This window comes from Aulonocara sp. 'chitande type north' Nkhata Bay, linkage group LG9 (genome assembly GCF_057382095.1).
Source record: "Aulonocara sp. 'chitande type north' Nkhata Bay isolate Kocher_YH1m ecotype deep benthic linkage group LG9, A_spYH_male_GT1.1, whole genome shotgun sequence".
NCBI classification, from domain to species: domain Eukaryota; kingdom Metazoa; phylum Chordata; class Actinopteri; order Cichliformes; family Cichlidae; genus Aulonocara; species Aulonocara sp. 'chitande type north' Nkhata Bay.
Window position 1 is genome coordinate 23,217,980 of NC_141352.1, and position 12,468 is coordinate 23,230,447.

A 12,468-nucleotide genomic window follows, 5' to 3' on the forward strand; every position below is an offset into this window, starting at 1 on the left:
AAATAAGAAACAGCAACAAGATGAAGTAAATAATTACAGCAACCAGGCCCCCCGTAACAAACAGATCAACATCAATACCTTGTGTTGTTTTCATTAGATAATCTTTGTTATTCTATTTAACTGTGGAAAAAATGTTCTATCAACGGAATGTAAAAATAAAAAACTAAATTGAACATAACACAATAAATATTCATTAATTATTTGTTATTAACCACCTGTTTATTAGGACGACCTGCATCACAAACCTTGACTTGCAGTTTCATCAGTATAAATACTTATATTTTTGCATTTGTGTACGTTCATAAAGTGGAAAAAATAGACCGTAAACATGGCGTAAACGTCGATGAAAATCTTCTGTAAAAAATGTAGTAAGTGGTACAGATCAAAAGTGATTTAAATACTATTAAAACAAAATTAAACTACAAAAAAAAGCTAAAGGAGGAACCGTTTTGTTTGGTAACCCCTTCAGGAGGCTGCGCAACCCGGCGCATGCGCGGAGGGAGGTCGATTTAGCGGTTGTTTCCTGCTTGCTGTTTCCACTCGAAGCAATGGCAGAAGTAAAAGCTTCCCTGGCTTGTGGAGGTATGTTCAGCTTTTGTATTTCCTGTATGAATAACAGTGGCCCACACACGCTATCCCAGCATCAGTTTAAAGGCCCCTAGCAGCTGCCGTTGGTGAAAATGCGGCTCAAACTGAAGCACAGTTAGCCGGAGGGGCGACAGCTTTAGCTGGTGATGCTTCAGTCATGAGGTTTAATGCTGGGGAGGAAAAGAAACCTTAAAGCTGTAAAGCTTCACATTGAGATAAACACCTTGTCTGATTTCAGTGTTTTCTTTTACCGTCACAGTTATAGCGGCTTTCCTGAGTTCAGCGGTGCTTGCATTTGTTGAAGACCTAGATGACACGTAAGTGATGCACTACTATGTGCTTTTCCCCCTTCACTGATTCACCAATTCAGCTTCCTGCTACGGCAACTTCCGAGTTTAGAAATCATGCTCCGTGTGGATGCAAAGTGGCTCACTGCTCCTACTTCCTGTACTTTAGCAATGCTCTAAACCCTGTATGGTAAAAAGTGCCCACATTGCAGTGGTTGCATTAGCAGAAAAAAAATACATGGTGGTGATGCTGATTTCCTCTCTTTCTAGTTGCACAGTGCTTTATTTTTTTTAATTGGATGCCTGTGGTGAAAAGTCTCTGTAGATTATCTCTCTTGTGTGTAATAAGCCTGTCTTTGTATTGGAACATTTTTCATGATTTTGCCAATGACAATTTAAACATTAGCTCATCAATGGGCAGAGAGTAGTCTGCACGCCACAGGCTTTAATTGATTTTTTTCAGGCCCCCAGATGTCAGCAGTTTAAATGTGAGAATATGATTCTTACGTTAAATATGAGTTTGGATTGCTGTGGGGAGATTTACCCATATGGTATACTCACAGTCTTTTGTGGTATTTCATTTGATTTTATTATTCATTAATTTTAATGTGATTTATTTGATTGTCAGAACTTGTCATTTCTGTCTAGTCTCAGCTGAATGGTTACAACTATGTTTTTTCTCTATTCCATAGATTTAAAGACACCAGAGTGAATGACGTCTGGCTGGTTGATGTGAGTTTGACATTATGGACCCACACAAACACACACTCTAATCTGGGTCCATTGAGCTATGGTTTACTTCATATCCAGCACGCCACTGTCTGAATCATCCCTTGCGGAAACAATGGGAGTCTGGGTGGGATGTCATAAGGGAGGGGGTCGTGCAAACAGTCCCCTGTGATTAGTGAATGGGAAGTCATGCATGCACGGCAAAGCCGGGGGGCTCTGAGAGCTTTAAAGCAGGGTTTGTGTCGACACCCAAAGTAGCAAAAGTTGCTTTTGCTGCGCGTTATGGGCTCCATGGTGAATTGTGACATTAGTTTTATTTTTGTGTTGTTTTCTTATACTGATGAAATTGTTATATGTTGTGTAATTTGTGGAAACTAAGCTCCTAAAAAGAAATTCAAACAAACCAGACAATCACTGGAGCAAAAGGCTTTCACGTAAAATTAGTCAACAAGTTCTGCTTAACACTGAATCTTTGTCTTTTATTGCCATAATAACTGTTTTGTAATCCTTTTGGCTTTCAGTGGAGAAAGACCACTGTAACTGTTACCCATGGTCACATGTTAGGTTAGCCATTAAATCAACAATAAAGCACCAATGTGTAAAATTAGTACAGGAAAAATATGGTGTAACCGAAAAAGCCATAAAAATAACTTGCACAAGAGAGCAGATACAAACCAGTGTTTTAAGTATACAAAGAATCGTAACCAGTTACATAAGACATGTAATAGTCACACATATAATATAATAGACTTGTAATAACATTTCAATAAAAATGATGATTAAAAAACAGACAAAAACCAAACACTAAACGAGACCAGATAAAACAAACCTTTAATACACTACTTTTTGTTATTCATAAATTCAGACATACTTAACGTCCACTGATAAAGACAAACACGGTGTGTCATACCGGCTTCATAACTGCCTAACTTGTAAAATGCAATGGTACCTTAAATGGCCCTCTGGTTAAAGTGATGATTAAGAGCATGGGGAATCATACTTTCTCATGCTACTATCTCACCTCTGTGTGAAGATCTTTTTGTGGTGGTGGAATAAGACGTGACGTGCAACCTTTAGCGGGTTGTTTTGTTCTAATGAGCATGTCGTCATTTTGTGCATGCCTGTCTGTTAAACCCTACGTTTAGTGCTGCCGGCGTGCTCTGGAATGATGGTCTGGCACTTTTTCCTCCAAGGGAGGAAATGGAACACAGTCTGACTTAAAGTCAGTCATTGCTGAAGTGTATTTCATGCAAAAGATGCAAAAAGGCAAATTAAATGGTCAAAAGCTAACATGACCTAACACTGACAACATAGATGTCACAGTTTTCTCCTTCATTCACATGAACTTTGTTTCATCTTACAGTACCTGTCTTTTAGTTATCCTAAATGGCCTTTTATTCTTTTTGTTTGGTAAGCATAGTGTGCCATGTTAGTATTTTATTTTCTCTTGTCCTGTGAAACTTACTTCATTACGTTATGTCTGTGTAGGTTCTCAGTTGTCCAGGTCATGGTAGCTTCAGGAGCTTGACAAAAGAAGTCCAGTGGCCTTCTTTTCAAGCTCTTAAGACTTCATTACATTGTTCACATAAACTCAACCTTTCCTCAATCAGTTAAATTAAAAGTCCTGTACCTTTGCATATATTTTACTTTGACATATTTCTATAAATGTGCTGAAAATGTTAGAACAGCTTTTATTTTGAAGACATATGGGTACATAAGGATTATCTGTGGATATTTCATTAACCCTTGATGTATTATAAATCTTACCAGCAAACAGACAGATATTAAAAAAAGAGAGAGTTTAACATTTAATTATAGTCTCCCTTAGAGGTAGCTAATGTGTCGTCATGGCAAAAAGAAAGTTAGACCTTTTGCCAATTCTACATTTTTTATATTGGGACATAATAGAAGTAATGCTCTCCTTACCAAGTCTTAAAATTTGGTAAATATAACCTTAGATGGACAGCAGCACGTGACATATCACACAGTGTCATTATCAGTAAATCATGAAAATGCAGAAGCAGTTTGTGGAAAAATTAAGTACACCCCAGTGTCTACTGATTTACTAGCTTGTAGAACGACTAGCCATACTTCAGCCTGTTAACTAATGTTAAGATCTAAGATGCTAACTGAGGCCTGTAGAGTCTGAGATGCTCTGGGGGTGAACTTGCCGCGATGTCCACTTCTGGCAAGATTAACAATTGTCTTGAATTTTCCATGTTCTCACTGTAGAATGATGCACTTTTAATTATTTGGAAATGGTCATATAGCCTCTCCAACACAGATGGACAGCAGCTTTTCCTTCTCTAAGAACAGTTAGACACTGCATTGCAGATGTCGTTCCTTCCTGGCAAACAAGTGTCAGTGCTCCAGACAGGAAAAACGTCTGTTTCTATGGCAGTGCTCACATTTGCTAATGACCAGTGCATTTGATTAGTAAAAGCAGGGTGTGCCTTATTTTTACCACAACTCTGCCTTTGTTTTGCCCCGGTACTAAAGACACTGCATCTGTACTGTTAATGTGACATCATGAAGTTCAGACTTCTGCAATGTAGAAAATATGAAAATATACTAGCGTCCCAAACCCTGATAAATGGGAGGGATGGATCAGGAAGGACTGCCGACATAAAATCTGTGTCAAATCAAATATGCGGATCCATCCTCTGTGGTGAACCGTTGGGAAATAAAGGACCAGCTGAAAGCACCTTCTCTTTTCTCTGTTCTTTGAAAACGGGATGACATGAGTACAGTTCTTGAACCACTATTTCAAGCTTAGCTTAAAATTAAACAACTGCAATTGTTCTTCCTTTTTTATCTGCTGTTAATTACCAATAATGCTTTAACTCAGCTGTGTTTGTCCTTTCAACAATGGGGTGAATCTTGACAGCGCAATATTAAGGTCGCTATTAATATAGTTTATGATTATATGAAAGACTTCACAGTAGGTTGTACATGATCTAAAGAATGCTTTTTTTAAATTCTTGTGGTCTCTTTCAGTTCTATGCTCCGTGGTGCGGCTATTGTAAAAAACTAGAGCCAATATGGCATGAGGTAGGAGCTGAGCTGAAGAGCTCAGGGTCGCCGGTTCGTGTGGGAAAGATGGATGCTACGGCTTACTCTGGTGAGTAAATCATGTAGCAGTTTAATGTCTTCCCCTGGAGCTTGCGTGCCCCCAGGTGATTACTTTATGTGCTAGAGACAACATTTCTCTGTAATGGACCATGTTGTTCAACATCATGATGCTTTCAATATAAACATTAGAGTATTAATGCCAGTTACTGTGACATTTGTGTGACGTGTAGGGATGTTGGTACAGCAATATTGTGTTAGAGTAAAAATTATACCTCTACAAATGCAACAGTTCTGTGTCTTATTAAGCAGCTGCTAACTGCAAGATTAATCTATGGACACGTATTCTCCAGCCACAGGAAAGCATCTTTCTTTTTGAATCTGTAATGCTTCAGAGAGATATACTTAATTTTTGCATTGAGATTAAATTAGGAGAGCATTTGAATCCTTTAAGACGATTACAAGAGGGTATTAAAATCTTTCAAAGAGAGAGACGTCTTTCAAGATGTGGAGATTAAGCCTTTCAAAAAAAGCAAGTATGATTTGTATTGTTTTCTGTGTTGCAGGAATGGCATCAGAGTTTGGTGTTCGTGGTTACCCCACAATAAAACTGTAAGTACCACTCTTTAGTTTGGTATAGATGCAAGATGAAGTTAAATGATTTGAATATATCCCACACTCATTATAGACTTTATGGGAAGTAATACCAAGCAGTTTTTTAAAAACAAGTTATTATACTTGAGTGCTTAGAAAAAGTAATATGCTATTAAAAGGTTAATTAAATTTGAACACAATATTTAATTATTCCATTAAAGTTGTTTTGCAGGTAACACTGTCTTTGTGAAGCTTCAGTAATTTTCCTTTCACTATTTAATCAGAGGAGCGTTTTTTTTCACCAACATGTAGTAATTTTGGACTGTAATTTGTTATGTGGCTGTTGCATTATTTATATTTTATACTCTAGCTATTGCTTCAGCCACCCCACCCCCACTGTAACCTCCTGTATCTAAGTGTACCTGCGTGTATTTTGTGTCATTATAAAGATGCTTTTTCCCTTGTTGCCTTGCCTTTGGAGATGCCCTTAGATAAATTATTCAAGAGGGAATAAGGTGTTGTTGCTTTCTCCTTAAGGCATAACCAAGTAACAAAGTCAGTTCACACATTTTGAAAAAAAATTATATTAGTTTGGCACTTCAGAGTGCTGTTAATTACACATTTCTTGTGGGATGATTGTGCAAAACTCCCTTTAATCATTGGAATTAGCAATAGCTTCTTGATTTCACTCGTATGCCTTTCTTACAGTATATCTGAGTGTACCTGTGAAACTACAAATGCAGTTGTCCAAATGTTTTAGCGCATACTTTCCATTTAATTTATTTCAAATCATTTCTTAAAATTCAAGTGCCATTTTTTTTATTATAAAATGAATGAATTTAGGTAGACACCAGCTGCTTAACGGCAGGGCTCATGTTGACATGAGATAAATGATCTTGCAACTTAGCAGAGTTCCCTCCATTTATATGAAGCTGAATCATTTATCAGCACACTAACATAATGGGCTCCCCATTTAGTTTCATCAAGCTCATTTGGGAAAGTGCCACAAGATCACTGCAGGGTTCATAACATTAAACCAAGCAAGTGATGAAACATCCATCGAAGAACACGAGATACCTCCCTTGGTGACAGAAGGAGACTTGATTTAGAGTTCTGTTTCCCCCTGAGTTCATTAAGCGCCGTGGGCTGATGCAACCTTAGCAATCCTTAATGCATTTTGCTTGTTGTAAGAGCTCGACTCGAGCAGTTTTCTCGGCTGGAACTCAATTAGGTAAAGTCATTTGTCTTTTTTTTTTCCCCTATTGGAGGTGTAATGATTTAGATTAAGTTGACCTTTGCGGTGAACAGGGTTTTCCTGGTAGGTGCTGTTTCACCAGAACATGCTGTTTGTATGACAGGTTGTTGTTTTTAAGTTCAGATGTTGGTCACAGACTTTTAAGTGAGATAATTTGCTTTTTATTGTTAAAGGCATTCATTTCATATGTAAAGGTATGATGTTAATATAAAACATGGGCAGAGTTTCAAAATTATGATGGAAACGTCTGTAAAAGAAAGGCTTAATCTGGCATTAAATTCTAGGTTTTCAATTTGTTTTCTTTTCACATCATATACCACATATCTTATATTCAATGTATAACATATGAGACACCTATAACATGAAAGGGAACAGGTGGATTTATAAAACTGCTTATTGCGATGGTTTCTCAAAAATTGCTAACTCCTGTTAACTTACAATAGCTGTCTCCATAGTTTACAAAATTAGATATAAAAAACAAAAACATCCAGTGATGGGCTGTTCTTGTCAATGACAGAGGTCAGAGGAGAACTGCTTGATTGGTTAAGGCCCCCCCCCCCAAAAAAGAAAAGTGACTGCAACTATTTTGAGCATGATTGCTTTGCAGATCAGTATCTCAGTATGCGTAACACGCTGAAACTTGATTGGCCAGACCAAACCAGGCTTCACTCCCTGTGACTCACCAAAACTGAAGTGTGGAAAAGCATGTCTTGGTACGATGACTTTAGATTTCTGCTGTAATGCGCAGATGGTAGGGTCACGATTTGGCATCCAGCTGCCTTGTGTCAACGCTTCAGGCTGGGTTAGTGGTAAAATTGCGTGGGGAATGCTTTTCCCTGGCGCATATTAAGGCCCTTAATACCAACTGAACATCATTCGAATGCCATTGCCGAGTATTGTTGCTGACCGTGTGCATCTCTTGATAGCCACTGCCAGCAGGGTAAGGCGCCATTTCACAAAGCACACATGATCTGAAGCCGGTTCCATCGACATGCCAGCGGGTTTTGTATGTTCCATTCGCCTCGGCTCTCGACCAAAACCCCCTTTGGGATGAGGTTGAAAGGGAGAGCCGTACAGCCAGCAATTCTGTAGCATCGTGTACTGGTTTTATATGAACATGGTAAACAATCTGTAAGGAATGTTTCCAATATTATACTGAATCTATGCCACCAATTAATTTAGGATTTTTTTAAGTGGGCAAAGGTGGGTCCAACACTACATTAGAAAAGCATACAAAAAATTGGCACCTGCTATATAAAATGAGGAAGAACCAGTAGAAGGAAAAAAATATTTGTGTTGCTTAAACAGCAAAAATAATCTACTCTAAAATGTCAAAAGAGCGGTCCAATCAGAAAATTTAGTTCGACGTACACCTCTTGCATAATATTCTTTTTTCATACAAATCCTGAATGCATGACTGCCAAGCAGTTAATTCCCGTTTTATTCAGTTTCACATAAATATGCAAGCGGTGTCATTCTGTTGGCACAAAACAGTGAAAGGTGTTGAATGGGTTTTCAATGAAATATTCAGTCTTTCACTATTTTTTCTTATTATTTTCAGGTTAAAGGGTGATCTTGCCTACAATTACAAGGGACCGAGGACAAAAGATGATATTGTAGAGTTTGCCAACAGGGTGGCAGGGTAAGTTACAGGGTTCAAACAACACTTGGAAATCAACATGAGGAGAAACTGAGAGCCGAGTAGAACTTCCCTTATTTCACAGGAAGACATGCCAAGCTAAATGAAAACCATCTAAGGCAGCTTATCAACCCAGGCCATATTTGTTTCATAGCTCAATGGATTTCTGCCTCTGATGCTCCACTTTAAACCACTGTATCAAGTGAGCCTGACAGATTTCTCCCCTCCTTGAGGGAAATCAAACTAGATCCGTGACAGAGGGGCTGATCAAAAGCTTGGCTCGGAGACGGGTTGAGGACTGCAGTGGTTTTTTGAACTGCCACTGGGTGGTGCTAGCAGCACAGAAACCAAGATTAGGACGTTACACATCACTGTTGTACTCTGTGAGGTTTAAATACTTATCAAAATGAACTCCTGTCTATGTTTTGTTTGTTTGTTTGTTTGTTTGTTTGTTTGTTTGTTTGTTTGTTCTTTATTCCATCAGACCAGCCGTCCGAGCCCTTCCCAGCAAGCAGATGTTTGAGCACATGATGAAACGGCACGATGTGCTTTTTGTGTATGTTGGTGGGGATTCTCCTCTCAAAGTAAGCAACATACATCAATACACTTTCATTCTTTTATTCTTTAGCAACCACACAAAAGTCTGCATCATAGGGGCAATGCTATGCTGCAGCATTGACATAATATAAGAAAGAATTAATTCTATGCAATACCTTCAAGTGATAATTTACAATCTTTGAATACCGAAAGCCTTTTTTTTTTTCCTTCTTTTTTTGCTATTGCAGGAGAAGTACAACGACGCTGCCTCTGAGCTCATCGTCTATACTTACTTCTTCTCTGCTTCAGAGGAAGCCTTGCCAGAGGTAATGCTTTGAATAGGCGATCATCTTTCGTCTTTAGAAAGTATGAAATTAATTTCACAAAGATACACTCACAAACATGTCATTAATGCACTTGGGAATGACACATGCAGTTATATTTTCCTAGTTTGAGATAATGTATTTAGATTCTTTGAGCATGTCTCTTGCCCTGGGATTGCACACGTTACAAGCTCTGATGTTTTTTTTTCCCAGTACAAAGAGTTTTTCACATATTTTATATGATTTATGGATCTTTGTCTAAAGTGGTGTTTTTGTGTTTTCAACAGTCAGTATCTTTGCCAGAGCTTCCTGCTGTCGTAGTCTTTAAAGATGGAGGCTACTTTACCTATGATGGTAAGTATTTTATTTGCTTTAGGCTTTGTCCACTACTGTTGTCTTGTTTTTTTCAATTGGTTTAGTTTAATAGCTTAACTAGAGGGCAGTAGGGTGCCATGCTGTCTCCTGCTCCCGCCTGCTATTCCCTCCTCCTTCTCGCCTCTCACATAAACTTTGTAACCAGAGCTGTCTTCATGTAGTTTTCCCGTTCCTGCCGCTGCTCTTTCATCCTCACCACACTGAGTTATGGTGTGCCTGGCCCATCATAAAGCACCCCAGGCTCTGCCCACTATTGTGTGTGTGGTTAGGCCAGTGATGTTGTGGCAGTTTGTCTCTGGGCGGACATACATAGCAGGCCAGGGTGGATGAACTGGCTTGAGTGGGCGTGCGAGACCGCAGATTCGACCAAAGAAGAGCGCAGAGCTGGTAGTGTGTATACAGTCAAAGCCAAGAGGTGAATCGCTGCATCAGCCATCGAGTCAAAGCAGACAAAAAAGAAAATCACATTTGCGATGCGTAAAAGCTTTAGAGGATCTGCTTTTTCAGGTCATAATTGAAAGCTTTCAGCGCAGTAACATGAGTTCACCGCATTCCTCCATGATCTCTTGTATTTCTCTGCCGCTTTGGGCCTGAGTTGGCAGGCGGAACCGGAAGCGAAGAGCGTCGAGGCACAGCGACAACACAAACGGACCCCAGTAGTGGCTGTTAGGGAGGTCAGGCGCACGGTGTGTGACCCGGAGAACAAAATCCATCTGCGTTGCGGTCTGTGCGTTTGCATCCATCTGCTCCACCTGACCATTTCGGAAGGCGGGCTTCACGCACCAGAATCTCAGCAGAAGAGGCTCGCCACAGTAGATGTTAACCACAAAAACTCCACACTCTGCAGAGTCCTCTAGGACTCTGATACGGAGGATGTGATGAATCTGTAGCATTGCCATGGTGACGGTGTGTTAAACTTGTCAAGGACTGAGGAGAGGAGCAGCATGGCAAAATGACATGGTTGTGTCCTTCCTTTCTTTGTCCTTTTCAGTCGTTCGGAAACTGCAGAAGAAAAAAACTTTGATTATTTAGTATAGTAACACAGAAACTGAGTCATTAAGCATTAGACACTTACCTCAAGTGATAGCAAAAGAGAAATTTAAGAAAGTGGTTTGCCTCGCTTTTTTAAAGACTTATAGCCTTCAGCCTCGGCTTTCTGTCCATCTGCTGTAGTATGCTTCTAGTCTCCCTGAAGGTCTTCTGGCTAAATGTTGGATGAAGGAATAAATGAGTCAACCACACCTCATATGGTTTGCTGTTGCCCTCACTTTACATGGTGTTCAGTCAGAAAATTTTATATGGCTAAACTTATGAGCCCATTTGCATAGGCACCTAGTGACACTGTTTTATGGCAGGCTGTGACGTTTAGTCAAGCGTGTGAGTATTATACTGTGAAACTGACACGTTCTTTTTTTGCTGCATTGTTGTTTATCTTCTAGCTTTAGAGGCCGACAGCTGCCAAGATATTCTAACGACTTTGATCATGCCCCCCCGCCAACTATTTGCTTTCATATGTATTTTCCGAATACACAGATTCAAAGTACTCATTAGAAATTCACTGCACACTTGCTGTTCTTGCTGTGCACTCTTGTTTTTAAAGAACGGGTCCCACTGAGCACAACCACACTGTCCAAACACAAGCTCTCGCTTTGTGTAAAATGATATTTGACATGTTATTGTTTAGCTTTGATTGCTTTAGTGCGCATCACAAATAGCGGCATCCCCTTTGAAGAGCACTGTTAAGATATAGTAGAACACAGAAGCTCATACATATTTAATTATCCAAATCCTCTGTTTCATACAGTTATACAGGTCTGCTCTGCTATTGTGCTTCAAAGGCCAAGTGGTTTTGATCATTGTGTAGCTGCATTGAAAGCTACTGGGCAACATGTAAGAAAGCAGAAAAATATAATTAGCATATATGTCAGCATGCACAGTATGGCATTTGTAACTGTTTCACTTGCCAACAGTCTTTAGACACGTTTTTGGGTCTTTGAGTCCTCCTAATGCTCAGAGCTCCACATAAGGCTTCCTGTTACCTGTTAATCTGACTCAGTGGTTAATGGTTTGGCCTTTCCACTCCTTGTATGGAAACATTCATAATGCTGCCAGCTGTGAGGCCGAATGTGTTTGCATATGTTTATTGGGAGCATGTAAATGACAGGATGATTAACAGTTTGTGAATGTGATGACAGAAAAGATCACACTTAAACAGGTGATAACACAATGATGACATTTTGGTACAGCGCACACGGTCAGCCTTCATTTCACTGGTTATTGCAATCTGCAGTGTTGGCAAGGTCAGCGTGAATGACATTGATGGAAACTGGTTGTTGTTTTTACTTTGTTTGGACAGAGGAGTGGTGGGTGGGAGATGGGGTATGAAGTGCAAAAAAGGCAGAGATGCTGCATGTAAATTGTGACCGTGGATTTCACGATCTTATTTTGGATAATTGTTTTTGGAAAGTGGACAAAAGTATTTAGACATGATTAACATAAGTCAAATGTTTAATTATTGTCAAATTATTAGGTCAAAATGATCAAATTATTGTTCCAGCTGCTGGTGTAATGTTTAATTACTAATTTATTGCTGAGCTATAAGTACATAATGTAGAGTGGAACCCCGACTTACGAAATTAATTCGTTCCCAAGGGTCTTTCGTAAGTCGAAAATTTTCTTAAGTCGAAGCACCCATCGCGCCTTTTGAGTGACCGATAGGCTATTGGCTAATTGCTAACTGCAACAACAATACACCGTTTAAGTGGAATAGCGAAGCGCAAGTACGAAAGCCAAGGGGGTTGTCACATGATCCGGAAGGCATTGTAGGCATTCTGGGCTCAGCCAATCAGAGCCAGCGGATTTCGTTATGCGGGCATGTTGCCGTAACACGGGCAGAAATATTGCCGTTAAGTGCCTACATAACTTGAATTTTTCGTTAAATGGGGTATTCGTAAGTCGGGGTTCCACATTCTGCAGTTGCATGGAAATTACAGTGGAGTAATTAAAGTAGGAATACAGTGAAGTACTTCAGTGAATTTACTTTAAGTAGATTTACTTAAGTCTACTTACTAC

At 39.5% G+C, this 12,468-nt stretch overlaps 1 protein-coding gene across 1 annotated transcript in view; it reads left to right on the forward strand.

Moving 5' to 3' along the window:
• Positions 1–451: 451 nt before the first annotated feature.
• The window catches only part of tmx3b (thioredoxin related transmembrane protein 3b), a 36,432-nt gene continuing 24,415 nt past the window's right edge, over positions 452–12,468 (forward strand). The window contains exons 1-9 of the mRNA XM_086306605.1: positions 452–582; positions 848–905; positions 1,568–1,607; positions 4,602–4,725; positions 5,240–5,285; positions 8,084–8,164; positions 8,646–8,745; positions 8,947–9,024; positions 9,309–9,375. Coding sequence (XP_086162731.1) covers positions 549–582; positions 848–905; positions 1,568–1,607; positions 4,602–4,725; positions 5,240–5,285; positions 8,084–8,164; positions 8,646–8,745; positions 8,947–9,024; positions 9,309–9,375 — 628 coding nt within the window. The 5' untranslated portion in view covers positions 452–548. The remainder of the gene's footprint in view (positions 583–847; positions 906–1,567; positions 1,608–4,601; positions 4,726–5,239; positions 5,286–8,083; positions 8,165–8,645; positions 8,746–8,946; positions 9,025–9,308; positions 9,376–12,468) is intronic.